At 40.5% G+C, this 23,746-nt stretch overlaps 1 protein-coding gene across 2 annotated transcripts; it reads right to left on the bottom strand.

The window, feature by feature from the left end:
• Positions 1–1,332: 1,332 nt before the first annotated feature.
• SUV39H2 (SUV39H2 histone lysine methyltransferase) lies at positions 1,333–22,409 on the bottom strand. 2 transcript variants are annotated; one of them, XM_059910201.1, is made up of 6 exons: positions 22,287–22,409; positions 19,524–19,669; positions 6,375–7,046; positions 4,465–4,611; positions 2,622–2,751; positions 1,333–1,846 (listed from the first exon to the last, which is right to left on the bottom strand). In XM_059910201.1, the coding sequence occupies exons 1-6, from the start codon at positions 22,315–22,317 to the stop codon at positions 1,740–1,742; spliced, it is 1,233 nt and encodes a 410-aa protein (XP_059766184.1). In that variant the 5' UTR covers positions 22,318–22,409; the 3' UTR covers positions 1,333–1,739. The 2 variants fall into 2 exon arrangements, with proteins under 2 accessions (XP_059766184.1, XP_059766192.1); XM_059910209.1 differs by lacking the exon at positions 19,524–19,669 and having other exon boundaries at positions 1,335–1,846.
• Between the last annotated feature and the right edge of the window lie 1,337 nt (positions 22,410–23,746).

Genomic DNA, 23,746 nt, shown 5'->3' on the forward strand with positions numbered 1-23,746 from the left:
CAGAGAGTAAACAAGATCAAAACACTAGAAAGTAAAACACTGACTTTTTTAAAAGAATGGTAAAATTACATCTTTGAACCTGTGAGAATTATAATTCAAAGCAAGTTTGGCCTGTAAACCTGTGACGCTTTTTTACCACTGACACCATGTGACTATTTTTTCATAAAGAAAAAAAATGGCACTAAAAATATATATTTTTCCTTGACACCTTCGGCAAATTTTGGTGAGCAGATAGATATACTCTGAGGCTCCAAACATGTAAACAATTTACCCCATATTATGAAAGAGCAAAATCCTGTGATAGCAATATAACAAAGTGTAGCTTCTCCCAAAAAAGAGGTTAAGGATTAAGATGTGAAGTGCTGCTTTCTTGAAGTCAGTTTAGTTTTACCCAAGCTTACTGTAGGTCATTAAAGCCTCGGGCAGGGAGCTCTGGCAGAACTTAATTAAGAATACCAAGATTTAGACTTATCTGCTGTATTCGCCTTCATGCTGGACACCATGATTAGAAGTCCCAGGATCAGAAAGAGATGAAAATATCGTTTTTCCGGACTGAGGTTTCACTACGTAGGAAAAAACAACAACAACAAAAAACCCCCAAACAATGAATATATTCCATTTCAGTCTTCATAGTTCAAGTAATAAATGGTCATAATTCAGACACACACTTTGGCCAAGCCAAGGTTAGCTTTAGCACATTAAAAAAGTTCATGTATAAAATAAGTATCAGTTCAAAATATAGATCACTTCTTAAGAAGGGCCTGCAGGCCCTTTATTTATTATAAAAATAATTAAATTTGGTGGAAAGGAAATGTTAAAATTACCTGAAATTCAGAAGATGTAATGTTAATTATCGTGTGGAACATTATCGTTACGTACAGCTGCTCTCAGGGGGTATCCTGTTTTACTGTGGAGACCAGAGCTGCTCAGCGTGGATCGCCTCATTCATGTTATCAAGAGGGCCCTTAAAGTGCTGCATCTCCGCTGCCTGGCACTCCAAAAAGCCCTCCTGGTCCCAACCGCCCCATCCTTTCAAAGAAGCATAACAGCTAGCCATTCTAGAATTTTAGGGAGAACATTCTGGATATTTTTCTTCTACAGGATTAAAAAATCTTTTAGAATTACTGGTTCAGACATCCACCGCTCCTAGTGGTCTAGATTGCTTCAAAATATTAAATCAAGCTGTAATTAAATTTTTTTACATTTAATTTTAGACCTTAAATTTCTATATCATTAAGATCTCAATGTTTTAATGAAAGTAGAAAATAGAGTATAATTCAGTATCACCTATTTGTCTCAAATACAAGTACAATGAGTAGTAAGTAGGTAAACAGGAATGACAATAACAAAAATAGAACTTGTATATTTGTCCAATAAGAATTAACTCTATTTCTCTAAATTCAAGGTGTATGGCAAGTCGAATGTTTGATCTTAGTGACTGTTACATCATTAGTTTAAAACTTGAACACCGAAGGAGGCATTTCTCTATTCACACAGACTTCTACACAGATCTGTAAATAGTCTGAATATGTATATTTCAAATTAGTCTATGTGACCCTGTGTCACTCTCTTCAGAAGCATCAGTAATGCATTTGGCCAATAGTTTGAAACACGAATTGTAAATTAACATAGTGTATACTCTTGATAATATGAAAAGAGTCCCAAATACTTATTTTTAAAAAATGGTAACAACATTAGGGAAAAAACTATAATCATCATCAGTTCTATTTCCTGAAAATTCAGTTGAGGTAACCTCTGCAAGTCACAGCTCCACATTTGCACACAGTTCTGGCCCTCTTTTTGGCTGGGCTGTGGTCAATAGAATCTGAAGATATATCTCCAGAACCTGAATATGTAGAAAAAGAAATACAGGAGAAAGAGTTAAGACAATTCTTAATGAGTTTCAAATTTTCTATCAGTTGTAAATTGATAGAATCATTACAAACTGTCTTGAAAGGATGCTGTGGGCTAGTAAGAGGTAAAGTGTATGTTTTTAGTCCATATTTATGAGGATGGATTTGTGAAATGATGAAACTTACTAGTAAAATCCAATATACAAGCATTCATTTCATAAATTGCTTAAGAGCCATAAAGCAAGGTCAAGCAGTAACAATATGTAAAGGGCATCATACTTAGAAAAACAAAGAAAAGAAAACACATGTTGTCACAGTAAAGCAAACAGAATTAAATGTTCTCTTTAAAAGCCAGATTCAGTTAGGAATGGAATAAGCTCATATGTGATTTAAATCATATTGTCAATCTTACGAATATACATCTTTTAGTAAATATTCAGAAATGTAGGCTTAAAATTTTTTAAATACAAGTACTATTGCGAAAAGATGTTATAATAAATAAGCTTCTGTATGGAAGTTCTGAAAAAAGCAGGCAGCAACATGCTGTAGAAGAAAGAGCATTACTCAGCCCAAGATCAGGGAGACCGGGAGTCTAGTATCAGCTCTGTCAGATTAGCTTTGTGCCCTGAGCAAAAAGACAAACTCTTACAGCCTCGTTTTTTAAAACCTTAACATTAGTTTGGTTCAGATGCTCTAAGGTCTTCTCCTATTCTGATTAGATTCTTCACACTGAAACTCCACCAAAGAAACTGTATTTGAAAATCATACCTTTCATTTGATAATCAAAAGTGAGCTCTTCTCCAGCATTTATAGTTCTCGTGGAAAATAATGCTATTCGGGGAAGACGGGTGTCGAGGTTATCAATGAAAACGTTGAACACCTGAAGATTCGGGTCACACTAAAAAGGAACATGAGAACCCACTGAAGTAAAATTGACATGAACGAGCTCTTCTACATGCTATATCAAATCTTTAATTTCCCAAAGTATTAGTTTTAAGTTCTACTAGAAATTAGTTGCTTATTGTTTAGAGGTCTTTGAGGCATGCACATTTAAAAATACTGTGTTCCCTTACAGAAAATTTCAGACATACATAAAACTAGAGAAAATAATATACTAAGTCCACATATATCCACTATGCAACTTCAAAGCTTATTAACATTTTTGTCAATCTGGTTTCATCTAGTCCCAACTTCTTAATTGTTTTTGGAGAATTTTAATGCAAATGTTAGGTAACATTATCATTTCACCTGTAAATATTTTAGTAAGGTTTCCATTTTTTTTTTTTGCTTGTTTCTGAAATTTTTAATATTTTTGGAGCATGTTTGACAGCCAGTAACTAAAACCACAGAAGGTGCAACTGCAGATAAGGAGGGACTACTGTATCAAAAGTTTATTGAAGAGCCTAGAAAGATTCAAAAAATGCCCAAGTAGAACATCTAGAAATAGAAATAGAATTATTGAAATTAAAAGAAAAACATGCTCTAGTAAGGCATATTTAAAGAACTTGAGTAACTGTTTTTAAAAAATCAAATCAGCACTGTAGAGCTCAAATTTCATATTGCATGGGGTTTCATTTCTTAAACTTCTGTTTGGAATTATTCAGCATTTTGAGAACTCAGTACTAAATTCTAGCATACGCAAGAAAGATCCGGTGGCTCATACTAAGAAATCAAAATAACCGTTTAATTGTCCTTGAATAGAATACATCTATTTGGAGAGTATCTCAATTTTATCATTAAGAAAAAATTAAACATTTAAGTAAACCAGAAAACAAAGGAGTCAGAAGGTCCCTGACATTTCATTACTAATCATAAACTAATTTTTTGGTATAAAATCCATCAAAAGATTAACACAGTCTACCTCCTAATATGGTCAGCTATAGAACTTATGCTCCGAGACACATTTTCCTTGTAATCTATAAAATGGAGATAATGTCATCTAATCTATAAAATAGAGATAATGTCAATCTCACAAGCCTAATACTATGTTATCCATCTAGCACTTAGGAGGTGTCCAGTAACTCCTAAACTCCCTTACTTTTGGAAATAGTTTTTATAGAGTATAAGATTCTGGAGTTAAGGTTCCAAGTGTATTCTAAGTTCTTTTCAAACAAGAATTAAGAATACTAATTCATAATTTAGAAAAGTAGCCCTAAATACTTCATACTCTAGAAATTCTTAAATTTTATAAAAACATTAACATGTTTACATTTTAAGAGAACACAGCAATCTACCCTTCTTTAGTTGTATATCCTAAATTTAGCTGTGTTAACTTCTGTAACCCATATAGTTATGTGTTAATTCTTAAACTTTTTACCTCTGCTCATTAATTTCCTCCTCTATATGAGGACAAAACCTATCTCATAAAGTTGTTGGAAAGTGTAAATGAAGTAACATATGTAAAGACTCCTGCAAAATGAATGTTATTTGGTAGGCACCTCGATGAATTTTCCTAAAACAGCAATAATACCAGGAATTAACAGAAGAGGCCCTTGTATTAAAATACTCTGGAGATAATGAAAGAGTATATAATTTAAAGACAATTATTCCTCAAGTATGGAAAATCTTTTAAAACAGTACTAATTAGTCCTGTCTATACTTTCTCTCTTACACTGTGATTCACAAAATGAGACACATTTCCATATCGAGCTGCATCCACTGTGAATTCATCAGATTCATAATCCAGATCAAAGAGATATGTGATTCCTTTGTTGTCATATAACTGCCCCCGTCTTTCAGCTTCTTCACTTGTGATTACCTAAAAAGAAAAAACTATAGTATATTATATAGCTATTGCTGAAGAAACACCCATCCATAAATCTATTAACATATTAATGCCTTCAAGTGCATAAAAAGAAATAAAAGTGCCATCAATATAAACATTCATATAAACTACTCTAGAAGAGCTAGATGAACAGAGGAGGGAAATCAAAGAGAGGAGAACGGATGGTGCCAACGAAGTATGACTGTTCAAATGAGAGTGAGCACAACCCAACAATCAGCAAGCTGAAACAGTACCCAACTTCCATTCTAACTTATTGATATGTTCAAAAAAGCTACACAACTACAGCTCTCTGTAAGACATAACAGAGTGTAAAGGACTAAATTTAGAAGTAGGTATGCTCTCAGTATGCTCTGAAGGCATATTTTTCCTAGAACGAATCTGTGTACAGTTACAAATGGAAATTTGTTACAAATACAGGAGAGAAGTTTCGTTAAATTTGCAGTCCACTGTTTGGAGAGTTTAGTTTTGTGTAACAGGTGGTTTTCATGCAATCCTGTAGCTCACAACCATCATCTATACAGTTCTGCTCTGAAGAACACAGCCTGACCACACGCTCAGCTCAAGAAACCAAAAATGGCTCACGTGATTCATCGTGTCAAACAAATTTAGCTGCCGCGTTCATTAAACCAAAAAGAGAACAATCTGATTATACAAGGTCTAGTATTCTGAATAGTGATTTATAATAATCTGCCATTATCTAAAAATTTCAGGATCAAAATAGGGATGCAGATTAACCTCAGAATTCTGGATGAATACACATAACTAAAGGTGATCCAATTCCAAACAACTTTTAAAATATCTGGTTTGGCAAGCCCAGACATGCAGTCACACTCATGTTTTTCTAGCCGCAGCTGAGCCCACCACTCGGTGTGAGGGAGTGTGCTGGAGGGTGAAGTGCAGCGATTCTGGGGCCTTGGTTTCGAACCTTGGCTCTTCTTTACTACTAAGTGACCTTGGGCGAGCTGCTAGATTTCTCTGTGCCTCAGTTTCCTGCTGTGTAATAATGGAGGAAATACTACCACCTCACAGAGTTGCTGAGAGAATTTAGTAAGAGTTGAAACGTAAGGTGCTCAGAATAGTATGCATAAAATAGTATGTGGTAAATACTATTTTTTGTATATATACGTTATATGTATAAAAATAAATGTGCTCAGTAGTTGGTATTTTAGAGAATAGTCTTTGTAGCTGAGTTACAGATGCAAAGAGTTTGGATTTTTCTTATCGGTGGATGCAATAAATGTTTTTATGTGTATTTTACAATACTTGCTCATAAAGCATTCATGTACTCTACAGTATCATTCATGCTGATGCAAAATTGAGTTTTGCCAACTACACTTAATCATATTTGGTCAAATGGATGAAGTAAATTACAATTTAAAAGTTTCCAAGTCAGGATGTATTTAGATCTGATATTCTTCTTAGGACTTTTGTGTAAAATAGTGGTCATATTTTCAAAGTTACAAATGCCAGTTTCAGTGACTATGAGTGGGTGTTTGTTGAAAGACAACTCTACTTCATTTGTCACTGTATCTAATTTTTTTTGTTCACATTCAAGTCTGTATTTCTCATGATGCCAGTGAACCCTTCCCTCAAACCTGAAGTCTGTACATATCTGCAAACGGTAACAGCAAAACTAGCAGCAAAATGTACCCAGCATGTTTGTTACTGAGGTAAAAGCAGCACCTCAAGAACATGAGCCTCCCGCACACTGTCTGCTATGAGAGAAGCGAGCGTACCTCTCCGACATACTCCATGACAAAGCTCCTTCTCCTAATCTTCACAAGGGTCTTTACGCCCCAGCCGCAGCCATTGCTGGTCCGAAAGATGCAAAGTGAATACTGCGTGCCTTTTTGGACAATCCTGTTGGGACAATCGGGTCCACACTGACACCTTGAGTTGCATTCGTAAATGGGGGTGCCAGGTGGGATTTTAATTTGTTGATTTTTATTATAAGCCAAAAGAACTCCAGCTTCAGCAGGACAACATTTCTCAAAGAAGCAATCTGTGCATGAACAACCAAAGGTGGCTTCATTTACTAAGCTGATTCCAGGAGCTGGTTTGTATTCATTAATGTAGTAGAAGTCTGAAGGGGGGCCCTCTAAGTCCACAGTATTTTCAACAAAAATCATTCCTTTGTGATTCTTCCTTCTGTTGAGTTCGTCCTGCCATCTCTGCAGAGCTATCCTTTGTTTAGCCTTCTTTACAATGTATTCAGCAATGGCAGGTTTCAAAGCTCTGTGATTTTCTTTTAGAGTTATTGCTTTGCCTTTCTTTACCTGAGATAAATAATTATGCTTGTCATTAGAGAACTGCTGAAGCAGTAATGGGCACTTGAGATTTTGCAAAGGTTCCCAAGTATTTGTAGAATCTGGCCATCCTTTCCATTTTACAAGATAATATTCCATATCCTTAAAATATAAAAGAAAATGCAAATCAGATTATGACAGACCCAATTACTGAAAATAATTTAATATCTTACAGAGTAAGGTATTCATTATCATTTTTCTTAATAAAGTTCAGAATACACAGTCACAAGTTACTAGCAGATGAAATACAAATCATAAAAATAAAACTGTTTTTCTTTATATTACATAAACTATGCATAGAATTTACATGTGGCATGATGTTTGACCACAGACAAAAGAGTCGCACCTGGAGAAACATAAAAGTACTGAAAGTCATGAATATGTTACCAAACGGTGATCAAGTGACACAAAAAATATTGATCTTGATCATGGAAATAAGTTGTCCCAAGATGAATAATTTATGACCCAGGTCAGTGGCTTGCTTGGCCAGCACAGATGTAGGCATCCTCTAAGGTCCGTAATTTCATATTTCACACTGGCTATGAGGGAAGTTCTTTTTCTCAATGTCCTGGGCACATATCCCCTAGATTTTCTAGAGTGAACTGTCCCATACAGTCATTCCTGGCTGCATGTGGCTACAGAGCACAGGAAATGTGGCTAGTCTGAACTGAGATGTGCTCTAAGTGTAACACACACTGCACTTCAACAACTCAGCACAAAAAAATAACGCAAAATATTTGTTAACTTTTAAAAAATATTTCTTAATCAGTGTGTAAATATCGATTACATGTTGAAATAATATTTGGGGTTAAATTAAATGTATTACTGAAAGCAATTTCACCTGTTTCTTTCCATTTTGTTTAACATGGTTACAAGAAAATTTAAAATTATAGTCGTCCTTCGGTGTTCACCAGAGGATTGGTTCCAGGACCCCTCTCGGAACCCAAAATCCACGGATGCTCAAGTCCCATATGTAAAATGGCACAGTATTTGCATATAACCTACTCATATACTTTAAATCATCTCTAGATTACTTACAATATCTAATATAATGTGAATGCTATATAAATCGTTGCCAACACATGGCAAATTCAAGTTCTGCTTTGGAACTTTCTGGAATTTTTTTCAAGTATTTTCTATCCGGGGTTAGTTGAATCCTGGGGTGCAGAACCCGGGGATACATAGGGCCAACTGTATACATATGTAGCTTGTACTATATTTCTACTGAACAGCACAATTCCAGAGAGTTCTTACCTTAGACTCGCCCACGGCTGGATTAGGTGGCAGGCCCTCAAGGTACCAAAGATCAAATATTTTGACTTATCCCTCAGACTGCTGCTGGCCACCATGGTACCTGAAATCTTGCCTTCCCACCCCAGTGACTGGCTACGTTTTCTTCCCTTAAAGCCAGGCAATGCTATGTTAAGTTTCTCTTTAAAAAGGTAGTCTAGTGTATGTAAGAAAAAAATTTTTCAAGTAAAGTCTCTCAATTTTGTCTTTGTTCTCTGGAATAGTGAACATATATCCACGAGTGCTAGGGTAAAATGCCTTCTGAAATATGAAAGTGATTAAACTGCATTCTATGGTTTTTAGTTATTTTAATTCATAGATACTGATAAAAACTTAACTGGGATACATTTGCTTTTCCCTGACATTTTTAATAAAGGTTTTATTATAAAGTAAGGATGTTTTACTAGTCATAGTTTATTAATGCCAAGTGGCCTGGCAGGTCTAGGAAATGTGGTATAAGCTGCACTGTGGAGGCACCATTCGGTGAGGAGCACTGAGGCAGCTTTGCAGGAGGTCACCTGACTAGTGAGAGTGCTAATCTTCATCTCGATGTTTTATTATATTCTACCCAATAAGCAGTAATGCTTGTTAATTAAAAGACCTTTGCTTCTTTGTGAAGATGGTCAAAATATGTTTTGTTAAAAAAAGTGGCTCAATTATGGTGTGAGCATATGCACAAAGACTGTACTTCTATGAAAATATATTCTATGATTCCAGGAAAAAAAAAAAAGCCTAGACATATATTGAAGTGTTAGTCATACTGGCTCACTAAAACGTAGCATGGATTTCTCCCTCCTGAGGTGACTACTACAATTTGGGATTGCTGTTGGCAGGTATATGCTCAGTAATAATGAGATCCACTTGGCAGTATCTAACACTACCGATTCCCCTTAATTATGAAAGTTAAAAATGTTTCTGATTCCAAAATAAAGCAATGCAACCCTGGTCCTCTTTTTTTTTTTTTTCCTTTCCCTGCTACAGTTTTTCCTACCATAGCTCTGGGTTATACCAAAGCTACCAGCAAACAATGAAAGAAACAGACATGGTGGCTTCAAGTCAGATGATTAAGCTAAATTACCATTCAGCAAAACTAAAAACACTATGCCACTGCAGTCAACTTCCAAAATAATATATTGTTTTATGATGAGTCGCTTGCAAGTTTTATATGTTAATCACATTGTACCTACCTAATTTACGGATGGTAAAGATGCTTCGAAAACATGAGTGCTACAGAAATATTAGTAACATTTTATTTCTATTTTGTAGACTCCTTTTATTTTATAAGCCTTGTTTTACTTTTAAAATCCAAAAAAGATCTTTCCATTTTGAAAAATAAGATAATTTTATACAGAAAAATCAGTTTGACTTAACAAATTCAATTACTTCAATACCCTAAAATTTCAAATAAAAGTCAAAAATTTCTTAAGTCTCATAGGATATCAGTATCTTATTCAGATATGCAATCAACTCTTGATTACCTATAGAAATGGAGTGGAGTCATAAAAATGATCTGTTAATCATTCCTGTATAATTTGGAATGCATCTTATTAATTTTTTTCTTCAAGACATTTTCCCCACTATGTTTAGCTTAGGTTAAATTCATTCAAATATTTTAGTATCTATAATGAGCATATGAAAGTTCGGTCACTAGAGGGTGTGATGAGATGCAAGGTAATACTAGCCTTTAGGACCAAAATCTCGCTGGGAAAGGAAGGCAATAGTATGTAAAATAAGTAGCAGTGCAAGGTGGTACAATTTTAAATGCCAAAACAAATAAGACAATAGATACCACTAAAATACACAGAGGGAGATCAATATAGGTCAATGAGAAAAAGCCACAGAGGAAGTAGAACAAACTACACTGTGAAAGATTGATAGCATTTGTTGGGTAGGGCACAGGGCAGGCAGGATGAAAAACACAAGCAGAAGCTTGGAGCTAAGACTTGCATGAAGCATCCAGAAAACAGTGAAGAGATGGACTTAGCCAGCTTTAAAGTTTAGAACACTGAAGCGAGAGAGAAAACTGTAACGGCAAGGCAAGAGCAAATTTCGGACAGCTTTGAACACCTGACTTTATTGTAGGCCAATGGTTTTTACAATTCTTAGAAACCATGGTGTTTCTGTGGGGAGCTTCATTCAATGTAAATACATTTAATTCCATCTTGTCTACTAGAAACTGCACTTACACAATGCAGACACTCAGGGCTCTGTCTTTGGCCCCTTTTCACACTAAACAAGTGTTCATCTCTTTTGAGAATCTGAAGAAAGCTACAGACCTTCCCCTATCAAAAGTCACATGTATGATACAACGGGTAAATTCAGGATATGTGGATTCCAGACTAAGAATTCTTGCTCCAAATGTTCTCTCTGGGCAACCTCTTCACTCCAGTGGTTTTAACTGTATGCTGATTCTCCCAAAATTTTAGCTGCAACCCCATATAGTCAATAGCCTACTGGATGTCTGTCCCACAGGTTCTTAATCAATCTATCTACACGGAGCTCGCCACTGTTGTTCCTGAATGGTTTCTCCCTGTATTCCCCATCAGTGGCAGCCTTACCCCCATCTACCTAGTCACACAAGTCGCAAACCAGGTCAGTCTCACCTCTTCCTTCCTCTCAACCCATCACCAAGTTTCTCCACATGCTTCTTCTGGCCCAGCTCTTTCGCCAGAACGCCCGTTCCTGCAAGCCTTCAGCCGTGCCTGGATTAGGACATTGATCTCCTACCGGTTTCCCTGCCACCAGACTGATAACACTCCACACTCTGTCCTTCTCTACTAACGTGTAGTTTTCTTATAAAAACAAAAAATCCACAGTGCCAGCCATTCTGTTATTTTCTTGCTTAAAAATTTTAATGGCTCACCCACTGCCTAAAGAATTAAGCTCAAACTTCCTATTGTAACAAAGATCATTCTTGACTGGGTCCCTGATGCCTCCCTGACTCAATGTTCCAACATGGCCCCGTTCACACACCACCCTCCAGCCACACTGAACTGCTGTTAGTACCTGAACATGCCAGGCCTGTTCATACTTTTCTGTTGCTTTGTTCACACAGTTATTTCTAATTAGAATGTCTTCTTCCATTTGTCTACTGAACACTTCTTTTATGTGTAGAAAAACCTACTTCATCTTTAAAACTCAGCTCAAATGTCATCTCTCCCGTGAAGTCTTCCCTGCTTCTGATTACTGCCAACTCGTGTTCCCATTTCTAATCTAAACTATAAGCCATCTGTGGGGAAGGAAAGAATCTTATTCTTTGCAGCCCCAGAACCAAGCACAATTCCCTACTATATCCTAGGCTTTGACTAAATGTTTCTGAATGTATAACGAAAAATACAACTACCAACACGTATGCAATATAAAAATCACAACAGTAACGATATGAATCCTTAAAAGAAATACAGGCTGTTCAACTTAACCTGGAGATAGCAATTCATGGCTTTTCAATATTTGTTCTGTCATCTGCTGTCTGTAGCCGGTACGTGGTAGCGAGCACAAACACTTTAGAATACATGTATATGGGGCACAAAAAAGGACAATAAAAATCTGCCTTCCCATTAGCTATTTTTCCCCTGCAAGTTTTGAAGTAATCACAATATTCAATATTAGTGGGAGAATAGCCTGAATCTGATTATGAAAATCCCAGTGTTCCATGAGAACACAGTTTGAGAACTATTACGGTCAATGGAAAGTCACTAGATTTCCATACCAGTAACCGACAGAGGGTAGGAATTTGGGGGCCTGGGTTAGAGGCCCAAGACGGACACAAATGAACAACATGACCTTGGAGAAGTCCCTCTTGGAGCTCTGCTTTCCTGGTCTCTAAAATTCAGGTTTTAGTCTAATGATTTCTGTTATTCCAGTTCTTAACAAACCACTCTTAAGTGCAATCAGTCTTTCAGGAGTATGATTCTATTGTTAAATGTGGATATGTTGTTAGTATGTGCCATGCGGTATAGTGGTAGTCCTAGAGACATAGAATGGTCTGGATACTTTAAGAAGTCAAAGCTTTGGGTAGTATTTCTTTACTATTTGATCCCTAAGGGAGAAGGCCCACCGATGTGCACGGGGGCTCCCCACTGATAAGCTGAGGATGTTAGTAAAGAGCACCCACAGTTTTGTCAGAAATTTCTCTGTGTGAAGGGGTGACATGGCAAGAACATGGCACAGACACATCACACAGCACTGGGACTGCCACAACTTACATCCTTGGAGCTCCACTGGACCCCGACGTGAGCGCGTCATGGTAACCACCCGGGTGTCCCCCCAGCTAGCGTTCTTCCCACTTCCCGAGTTGGCTATGTCAGACCTCCTCCACTTCCCTCGGGGGTCCCTATCTCACCGCCTCCCCCGTTATCTTCAGTAGCACGTGACCCTGACCGTGGAACTAAACAAGAAGGGGGCCACAGATACACCAGGAGAGACGTCCTTCCTCCGTCAATTACTCCCCTCTCCTGTCTCTCCAGTTTCTTGCTCTCTCCTGATCCTCACTAGCATCTGAATCTCCCTTATTTTTTAAAGGCAAAATTAAACTAAACCTCCTTTGAGATATAAATGCTTGAATAGGTAAGGGATCTCGAAAAGATATGATAAATTACTAAAAGTTCAGAGATCGGAGACTAAGCTCACGGGGTGGAAGATTTCTTTTCAGTATAAGATGCTTTATAACATTCAATTTTTAAAATCATATTATCTACTCGGATATTTTTAAAAATTAAAAATTATAAACACCCTTAGACCCTACATAGCCCTTCTTCAAAGCTAGAGTTCTTGAAAGAGTTGCCCATACCACTTGACCCTACTTTCTCACCTCCAACTAATTCTTTAATTCATTCTATTTCGGCTTCTTCTATCCACACCACAGAAACGCTCTAAGGGTGTCAATGACCCGTGCATTGCTCCATCCAGAGGGAGGATTATACTTCTTTGACCCACTGAGTACGACTCTATTTTGCTGACATTATCTCCTCCTCGGGCTGCCATGTTTACTCTTCTGATTTTCTTCCTACCTTTCTCACCAGTTTTTCTCAGTTGCTTTGACAGTTCTTCCTGTGAGTACCCCTTACTGTTCCTCAGTCCTGGCTCTTCACCCGTTTTCTTTGCTTGGATCACTGCAATGGCCTCTTATCCTTTCAATCCACTCATGGCGCAAGAGCCAGAGTAATATTTTCAACACACCTCTCTCCCCAAGTCACTCCCCTGCTCAAAACTACAAAATATTTCCCTATTGCCCTTAAGATAAAGTCCAAAATTCCCTTCTTGGCCTACAAGGAGATGCACTTTCTGGGGCCTGCCCCATCCTTCCAGCCTCGTTTCAGTCCCTCTATGTTCCACTCACACTGCAAATTCCTTAAAGGAGTCAGGCTCTCTTCTGACTCAATACCCTCCCCCATTATCTTTTCACCCTTTAGTACTAAGTTTAAACATCAGTTCCTCATGGACACCTGCCTACTCTCTCCAGGATGAGCTAGAGCCTTCTGTTACATTAGCCTTACCTCAGCTATAATTAAGTCCTTTGTACAATGCTATTTAAGGTTTTTCTACTCTCACTGAAAGATAAACCCCATGATATCAGGGACCACACCTCTGTGTCATTCTCTGCTGAGATTGCTAGTGCCCAGCGTGTGACATGGTAGATGGTAAAACACTGGAGAAATATCTGCAGAGTTAACGAAGGGGTAACTGTACCCAGTCCTGGGGCTTCAATCCCCATCTTCTTGCCAATCGCTTCAAGAACAATGCTTCCATTTAGTTCTCACTCTTGATTTGGAGCCACATTTCCAACTATCTACTGGTCGTCTTACACTTAAATGTTCTCATCCTTCTTCTCCAACTTCAATCTAGTCCTCCTATGCTAATCCTCCTTGAGCCTCATCTTCCTATATTCCTGGGTCTTGGTGAACAGTATTACTGTCCACGCCATGGCAACCTTTCCTAGATGTGGAGCCCTCACTGCTGGATCCCCAGCCAACCCCCTGACCACTAAACCACAGACTTAAATTTCACATCCACTATAATTCAAAAAATCACCGACTTATCTTCATCTTTATTGTTACTACTTTAGTTCAAGCACCATCTCTTCTTGCCCAGATTACTGCAGCAGCCTTTCAGAAAGTGTAAGCTGTACACACGTCATTCCCCTCCCTGCCAAGCCACGTTCCTCACTGCAGAGAAAACTCTCTGAATTGCACATCTGATAGTGTCACTCTTTTCAGAACCGTTCAGATGACTCCCCACTGCTGCAGGACGGCTGGAGTTCCTCTACTCATCTCTCACTGTCTCCCACTTCCAGATCCTACCACCCCATTCTCTATGTTAAGGCCTTAAGGAAAGACTCTACTCATCTTATCAGGTCCCAGCTGGATATTATCTTTTCTGGGAAGCCTTCTCTGACCAGCCCAGGCATACCTCCCACAGATCACATCATGATGTCTGCCCTAGCGCTTATTATACTATTGCATTGGGTGATTTACTTGTCAATCTTTTTCACTGGGCTATGAGTTCCTTAAGGTTAGGGACAGTTTCTCATGAACCTTTATTTTCCCACTGCCTAATGTAGTACCTGACACTCAAATGTTTATTGAGTGAGACGACAGAAAGATGAAACAGGAGATATTAGTCAATAAATTGCTGCTATAATTTAAGCGTGAAGCTATGAAGGTCTAGTCTAATAGTGACGGTGAGGACTGGAGAAATCACTGACGCAAAACCCAGTTCAATTCATCAACCATGAACTAAATACCCATTACGTACTAGGGGCTATAGTAAGACATAGTCCTGGCCCTCAAATTGTTCACAGTTCAGCAGGTATGAAACAAAGCTACAAAATGTGAACAGCTCTAGAATAATGACAAGAGCAGTGCTTTACAAGTCCTGAATATAAAGCAATTAATTTTGCTAGAGGTGGGGAAGGGAAGAAGGCTCTATGGTTGGTGGTAACCTTTCAGTTGAACTTTGCAGGCCATGCAGGATTTTGCAAGGAGAGAAGGGAAACAATATTTCAAAGAGGGAAATGGAGGAGAAAAGCAAAAGGGCACAAAGGTGCATGATGTGTTCAGGAACTGGAATATAAGCTATGTTTGTTTTTCAGCTAAACTCTCAATGCTTACAAGAGTGCTCAGCTCTTAGGAGACACTCAGTAAACCTTAGCTACATGGAAGAATTTACAAGTATATCAATGTGGTAAGGAAGTAGGAAATGTTACAAGAGAACATACAAGTAGGATACGTTACAAGTAGGGTATGTTACAAGCTGTAAAGGGGGCTGGTGGCCAGATGATAACAGCCTTAGTCCAAAGGGTCTCAGCTTAGACGGGCAGACACCAGGGAGCCATTTAAAGGGCTAAAGGAAGGTCCTAATGCAATCAGAGCTGTGTTTCAGAAACAACTGTAATGGCTTTGAAGACTATGGTACTGAGACAGTGTCTTTCATGAGCTAAATGGAGGGGAACATATGAGAAAAGGATAGGGTGTTAAGATCTTTCACCTGCCCTGAACATAAAAGAGACAGACAGACAGAAAAGGTAGAGGTACGTTCAAGTAATACTGGCTTACAGATTCAGTTATCTGTGTTAGGCAGGATAAGAAGTGAGGAATACAAGTGGGTTGTAGGAGGACATAAGTGTGCAAAGGGTGCTTATTCCAAAGCAAGAAACCAAAAGGAGAAGGATGAAGGAGAAACTAGTAGCAAAAGTTACCCAAACTGAACTATAATACTCAGAATTCTGTAGTATAAGAAAGAAAATTGGCAGCTCCTTCAATGTAAGCACAGACTCCTTGGTAACTTACTCTGTCTGTCAAAGTATAACAGGAATGAACAGGAAAAGACAGAGAGGTAGAGACCACATAATCTGATGATCTATTAGATTTAGAGGGTAGGGAGGAAGGAAGAATTTAAAAAGTATGAAATTATAAGGTTAGGTAACTGGGAGTATTATGATTCTGTCAAACTAGGTAGGGAACACTAGATCAGGACACAGATTTGAGGGAGGAAAACGCATACAGTTTTGAATACGTTGAATGTGGTACCTGTAGGGTGTCCAGCTTGAAATGAAGCTCAGCAAGAAGTCAATGCCTCACAAAGATCTGAGGGTCATGAGCCAAACAGACAGATATAAGTAGAAACCACTGGGAAAGAGGTCATCTACTGAGCAGCGTCAAGGTGAGAAGGGGGCTAAGGACAGAGCCTTGGAGACTATGTATTAACACTTCAGAAGGGCAGGTAAGAGACTGTAAAGGAGGTTCAGAAAGAACAGTAAGAAAAACTGGTGGCGAAAAGAAGTGGACATAGAGGTGAGTAACAATGATTACAGTACACACCTCTACGGCGTGACCACCACAGGTCAGTCTCTGCTCATGGCAGCCCTACGAGACGGTACCGTAATGATCCTCATCCCATACGGGAAGCAGCGAAGGAAAGAGAACCTACGTCATGTGCTGAAGGTCACGCAACTGGTACATGGTAGGACCAGAATGTGAACCAGAACCTAGGCAGTCTCTCCAAGACAAGAGTTTCAGAGAAGAAAAGAGTAGCCAACAGTGTTAGGTGTTGCAAAGTGGCACAGTAAGATCTGAGGTCCTCGAGTTTGGCCTCGAGGAGGCCACTGACAGCCGTCAATCAGAACAGAGAGGGTTAAAAAGTCAGTAACAAGTGGAAAGGCAAGCTACAGCAGAAATTTGTTGCAAACTGTGTATCTGATAAGGGACTATCTAGAATACACAAAGAACTATTACAACTCAATAATAAAAAGACAAACAGCCCAATTTAAAAAACTAGGTAAAGGATCTGAATAGACAGTTCTCCAGAGAAGATGTACAAATGGCTATAAGCAGCGGTCCCCAATCTTTTTGGCATCAGGGACCGGTTTCGTGGAAGACAATGTTTCCATGGATTGGGGTGGGGGGGTGGGGAGGTGGGGAGGGGGCAGGGGGAGGACGGTTCAGGCGGTGACCCGAGCGGCGGGGAGCGGCATGTGAAGCCTCGCTCACTCCCCGGCCGCTCACCTCCTGCTGTGCGGCCTGGTTCCTAACAGGCTGCGGACCCACAGCTGTAAGCACTTGAGAAGATGCTCGGCATCATTAGCCATCAGAGAAATGCAAATCAAAACCATGAGACACTCCATACCCACGAGGACAACTATAATCAGAAAGTCAGATAATAACAAGTATTAGTGAAGATGCAGAAATTGAAACCCTCATACGCTGCTGGTGGGAATGTAAAATGGTGCTGTCACTTTGCAAAACAGTTTGACAGTTGCTCAGATGGTTAAACATAGAGGTACCATATAACCCAGCAAATCAACTCCTAGGTATATATCCAAGAGAAATGAAAAAATGCCCACACAAAGACTTGTACATGAATGTTCATAACAGCATGATTTATAATAGTCCCCAAACAGGAACAACCCAAATGTCCATCAAGCGATGAATGGATAAATTAAATGTGATATATCCATACAATGGAATATTTGGCAATAAAAAAGAATGAAGTATTGATACGTGCTACAGCATGAATGAACCTTGAAAACATTATGCTGAATGCAGGAAGCCAATCATAAAGGATCACATAAATATTGTACGATTCCATTTATATGAAATGTCCAAATAGGTAAATCTATTGAGACAGAAAGTAGATTAGTGGCTGCCTAGGGTTAGCAGGGAAAAGAGATGGGGAGGTTTGGGGGGTGATGGCTAAGCGGTATGGGGTTTCTTTTTAGGGTAATGAAAATGTGCAACCATCTCCACAACCAATTTTAGAATAATTCTGAGGGTACAAAAAGCTTTGAATTGTACAGTTTAAATTGGTGAATTGTAGGGTATGTGAACTATATGTCAATGAAGCCGTTTTTAAAAAGTTAATGGGAAATGAAGTAGAATGAAAAGATAGGAAATGCCTGAGTGGGGAGGCAAGACCTAAGAAAGATTTCTGAAGGTTAAGGAAGATCTGAATAGGTTTATTGATTAAGATAAAGCAGTGGAAAAACAGTGCTTGATACAAAAAAGACATCAGAGATTAAGCAAAGTCCTAAAGGGGATGGGTAGGAAGAAAAAAGAAAAATGGTGACACCTCTGAAAGAATGAACAAAGATACAGATAACTTGTGTGAAGGTAAGTTGAGAGTTCATCCTTGAAGGATCCAATGAAGCAGAAGTCTGCAGCTGAATATGAGAGGGTGAGGGATAGAGTCAGAAGTCCAGAAAAGTAATAAAATTTGGGGAAACTGATGACAAAAATGGAAGAAGCAAGCAAAAGATAAAAAGCTTGTCAAGTAGAACTGAGCAGTGCAAGAATAGAAATAATATGTAACGGAACCAAGAAGTGTGATTATATGACACCTGTGGCTAGACTGGTCAGGCCAGGGTTTATAAACTGAATTGGCAGATGACAGGGTTGTTTTGGGGTTGAAGGCTGCTGAGAGTGTAGGTGAAATGCTTCATCATAAAATCCCAATGAGTGGGGAAGTCAGTGATACCAAAAGAAGATGGATGTTTCAAAGGAAGAATCGGATTTAATGATTGAATCCATATGGAGGATGAAAAAGAAGAAAAACAAAGAATTAAACAGGATTCCTGATTCATTCATCTGCAAGAATTGACAGATTAATTAATTAAAACAGAGTTCTTGTAGAGGAAGTAGGCTACAGAAAGGTGAATTACTCAAAAATATACTGTAAGGTTTAGATTGATAGAGCTTCTTGAAGAACAACCCTGTAGAGGAACAGAAACAAAGTGAGGCCCAGAGAAGTTAAATGACTTTTAGCTGAAGTCACGAGGTACTAGACGAAGCCTAGAAATGACTGTGAACTCCAGGCCATTCTATTGCACAACAGAACCTCGCTACTATCAGGAGTTTGACAGGATGGCAGGAAACACAAACGGTGATGCTTCTTGAGGAGATTCAGTAACACTAAAATTGGCTTGAATTTCTCGGTTCATCTCAGGTGATAGTGGGGAAATATGATTCAGGAACAAAATGAATGACAGGAGAAGCCAATCTCAGATAAAACATTTGCTCTGGTAATCCACCTGGAGATAATCAAGAGTTGGATGTAGAATGATATTGATATAAGCACCTTGAAATATTCTAATGTAAGAACATTTTATGCTTCAAAATCCTCTCAATGTTATTTGGCAAAACAGATGATAGGACATATAACTTTATTATGGCCAAGAATTTTAACCATTAAGAAGAGTTCTGCTTACTTTTAAGGTTCTTTTTATGTCACAGAAATATGAAATACTGAATTGAAGTCTGATTAGGTCTCTTTTAAGGGTCTAGATATTTGCCTTACCTTTACTACCTTGTAGTCACACAAGTATTCCACCTCATAATTGTTTAGATTCCTTTTGGTGATTCCAATCGATTTACATGTGAGCTTTTCTTTTCTACATAATTCCTGAAGAGTATCAAGTGAAACTAGGCAAGGCACACACCAAGCTACAATAAGAAAATAGAATTCTTTACTAGTGAAATAGCTATTCAATTAAAATAAAACAAAACAAAAAACCAAAAGAAAAAAAAGGGGAAAACTCAAGACCTCTATATCCCCACCCTTCAACTGGCAATTTTATAAGACTAAAAATTCACATGACAAGAAACCATGTACACGTCTTTAAGAAAAAGTTAACCATTAAAGAACTCTTTTGGTAAATTGGTCTTCCTGGATCTTCTCATGGGTCTCTACCCTACATGTTTAACTGATGCCAATTTCTACTAGGCCCCGTGAACAAAATGTTTTATGTCTATAAGCTTGCATAAGATTACACATAGATGCAAAAGTCGAGATAATATTTTTGACTTTTTCATTGTATTCTACACAGAATTGCTCATTTAATAAAAGGTATATCTCAAGGACACACTCACTATTGTTAGAAATACATCTTAAATATATTTTAAAATAATCTTACATTGTTAAAAAGTAACAATGTAAGATTCTTAGTTGAACAATAAGAACTGAAATCTAATTGAAATCTAATTCTATAGTTACATACTCATACATCACATGGCCTACTTTTCCCATTTTGGAAGGTTGCATAAAATTTTAACTCCGATTTTGCCCATGCTGCAATGTATTATTACCAAGGTCAATAAACCCAGGAGTTAAAATAAAACAACGGAGAGTATATTGAGTTTTGTTACTACTCATCTCCTGTATTGCTTTCAAAGCCAAGAATGACAATACAGAGAGTATTCAATATACGTAATCCACACACCAAGCTTGAAGAAAATCAGCCGTCCTCATGATCAACCTTGTAGAAGCCAGTAACTAACTGTGCTGCGGAAGATTTTACCCTCAAATTCCTGGAAACAGCATGCTACCATGCTGCATTTAAAGTATGTTCACACAAACTGATATTTAGAAACAGGTAATGAACGTGGCTTTATGGCTAGCGCTAGGAGAAGCACCAGAGAGGATCAAGAGGTCCTCTGCCCCAGCCTCCGCCAGGCCACCGAGCTGCATGATTTTAGGGAGCTTTCCATCTTTCTGGGTTTCAGCTTCGCTGAAAAAAATGGCAGGGTTGGAGTAAACTGGGATTACCAAACAAAATTTATCAGTAAACGCAGGCTTTACTTGGTAGCTCTCCAAGGTAGTGGTGATAACCTTTTGCGTTGGAGGTAATTTCCAGGGAGGAGAGAACAGCTGTTCTTCCTATAATCTCCCCTCGCCCTCCCCACCTCACACAGGGATTTCACGGTCAGAAACCCTGAAGTACGATTTCCACACGCGCCCCCAACCCCTTCCAAAAAAGAACGCATGATTCTAGACCAAGAAAGTGAAAAGGATTTTCCCCCAAAATATCTCGGGGTGGGGGGGAGAGTCTGCTGGTTTTGGAGTGGTGGTTTGGGGGGAGGGGAGTGGCAGAATAGAAACGACCCCTTAAGTCCCTTCTATTGAAATAACCTCAGGATGTTTTGTGTAAAAGGTAACCTCACTATGCTGATCACATACAGAGGAGGCTCCTCTGGACTATCTACCCAACGTGGGTTTGTCTGCCGTTCCTACCCTTTTCACCCAGTCCGCGTAACACGAGGATTCAAGACGCGACCCTCCACGGAAACGCTGTTTTGGGGAATAAGAAAACTTGGAACATAAAAAACGGCAAACCCCCCACCCCCGCGGCAGAAAAAGAATTCATTGGTAAGATTAAACATTTACATGACCACCACGAAAACTTGACACTAGTTCCACAGTAACCCCTAGCGGAGGAAAAGTTGGGGGGTAATGAATCCATAATCCACGCAGAGAGGCGCAGCGCTGGGAAATACCTTTCAATTCTAGAAGGCAGTGAAAGTTCCCGTCCTTCAGCGCGCGCACAAACACACGTTCGGCACCGAATTCTTCGGCGTCCACATAAATACCTCGCAAGTTCCCGGGGGGGGGGGGAACCGATTCCCGTAAGCCAGGGGCTGCCGCCGCCAGTACCCACTTACTGGGGTTCTCTGCAACGGGGAACCGCCCCTCCCGGTGCGTCCGCATCGGGGTGCATCCTCACTCATTTCCTCGCTTAGCCTTCACACCTCTGCCCCGACCTCTCTCCGCTCCTGACACTGAGGTCACACTCACCCCACCAGGGTCCTCCCGCTCCCCAGTTCCGAAGCCAGCCCGACCGCAAACGTCCCGCTCAAACCACCACAAAGGAGTCGCGCCCCCAGCGTGCCCGCGGACCTCGAGCCGCGCCGGGATCCGCCGGGGCCGCCCGGACGCCCCCGCACGGCTTTCCCGCGGGGAGGGGGTTCGGGCGCGGCAGGCGGCGGGGGCCGGGCCGCCGGGTCGGCGGGCCGGCAGCGGGGCGCGCGGGCCGGGCCTCGCGGGGGTCGGGCGCGGGAGGGGACTGCGGGCAGCGGGTGGGCCGAGCCGCGAGGAGGGTCAGGGGCCGGGGGCAGGGAGGAGCCCGCGGCGCGCGTCTGGGGGCCGCGGTGTCAGTGGCGCGGGAGGCGGCGTCTCGCCGCGTCGCGCTCCGGCCGGCCCGCGCGTCCCGGCCCCGCTTCCCGGGCCTCGGGAGTTTGCCCAGCGGACGGGGGACAGTGCGGGGCGCCGCTCTCCAGCCCTCACCTCCTCGCGCCTCGGCCCCGGCCGCCGCCATCTTGAGGAGCTTTCATTCAAACTGGCGCGGTCTGACCGGATAGCTCAGCTGGCTCGACGCCCCGCCCCAGCCCGGCCCGCGCGGAACTCGGGGGCCGGGGCGGGGGACTAACCCGCGAGGCGTCCTGACGTCAGCGGAGGCCGACACAGCCGCGGCGGCGAGTGCGCCTGCGCCCCAAGTCTCCTCCCGGCGCTCGGAGGGGCGGGGCGCGGGGCCGAGGAGCCCTCGCCTAGGTGAAGGGCCACCTGCCCTGGCCTGGCTGGCTTAGCGCCTGATTCAGGGTACCGACATCAGGCCTTCCCACGCTTGTTAGTTCTTCTACACGGGCGCTACGTGTACGTTGTGCAAAACTGCAAACGCAGAGCGGAGCTATGCGGTGCAGAGTACGTTTCTCTCTCATACCTGCTCCTCAGCCACCTGAGACCAATAAGCCATTTTTACGTTTCCGTCCACCCTACGCCCCTAGATCACAGGTTCTCAAAATTGGCTGCACGTTGGGATCATTTGCAGGCTTTGTTTTTTTGTCTCACTCTCGGAGATTTGATAGGAATGGGGTGCAACCGGGATGTTGGAATTTTTTAAAGCTCCCCAGGTGATTCTAAGTGTGCAATTTGAAACCACTGCTCTAGATCAGTGCTTCTCACACTTGAATGGGCAGAGGAATCGTCTGGGCATCTGGTTAACATGCAGGTTCGAAATAGGTAGGTCTGCACTGGGACCTGAGGTTCTGCGTTTCTGACGAGCTCCCAGGCTACGTCCCACGCCGGTAGCCGGACTGCGGGACGCCCAGGTCCTCTCACCGCGACCACACCGGTCTCCACCCCCCAGCCCGCCCCCATCCAGTCGTCACACCGCATCCATGGTGATTGTTCTAAACAATCTGAAGCAGAAATCGGCCAAGAGTAAATTGCGAAAGTTCTGTAGAAAGCCGTTTGACGTCTACCAAGGATTTTTAAAAGAAATTTGTGTAAAATGCAAAAATATTTTAAAGCATCCTGTGTAAGTTTGACATGTTGGAAATAAACACAGAACATTAAAGGAATTAATTTGTTTTGATTACGTTATGAAATACTGTCTAGTCATTAAAAATGTTTATGAAGCCTTTGGTGTCATGAAGAAGTGTTTAACAAAACTTCTTAAGCAAAACATATAAAAACAAAAAGCTGTAAAACATACAGAGTTTCAACTATGTAAGGAAATGTATAGGAAGATAGATAACAAGATCTCTGGGAAGTGGTTTCCTTTTTGACTTCTTGATTTTACATATTTTCTATGAGCATTCTTATTACCTTGATAATAAGGAATAAGAGGTCCTCCAGCCCTATTACATGGAAGGCCCTTTGTGATATCGTGGTTCCTGCCCACTTCTCAAGCCTCGTTGCTCATCCTCTCCTCCTGTTCTAATTCGTAACTTCCTCGAATATTCATT

Source organism: Balaenoptera ricei, chromosome 2, assembly GCF_028023285.1.
Source record: "Balaenoptera ricei isolate mBalRic1 chromosome 2, mBalRic1.hap2, whole genome shotgun sequence".
Lineage (NCBI taxonomy): Eukaryota > Metazoa > Chordata > Mammalia > Artiodactyla > Balaenopteridae > Balaenoptera > Balaenoptera ricei.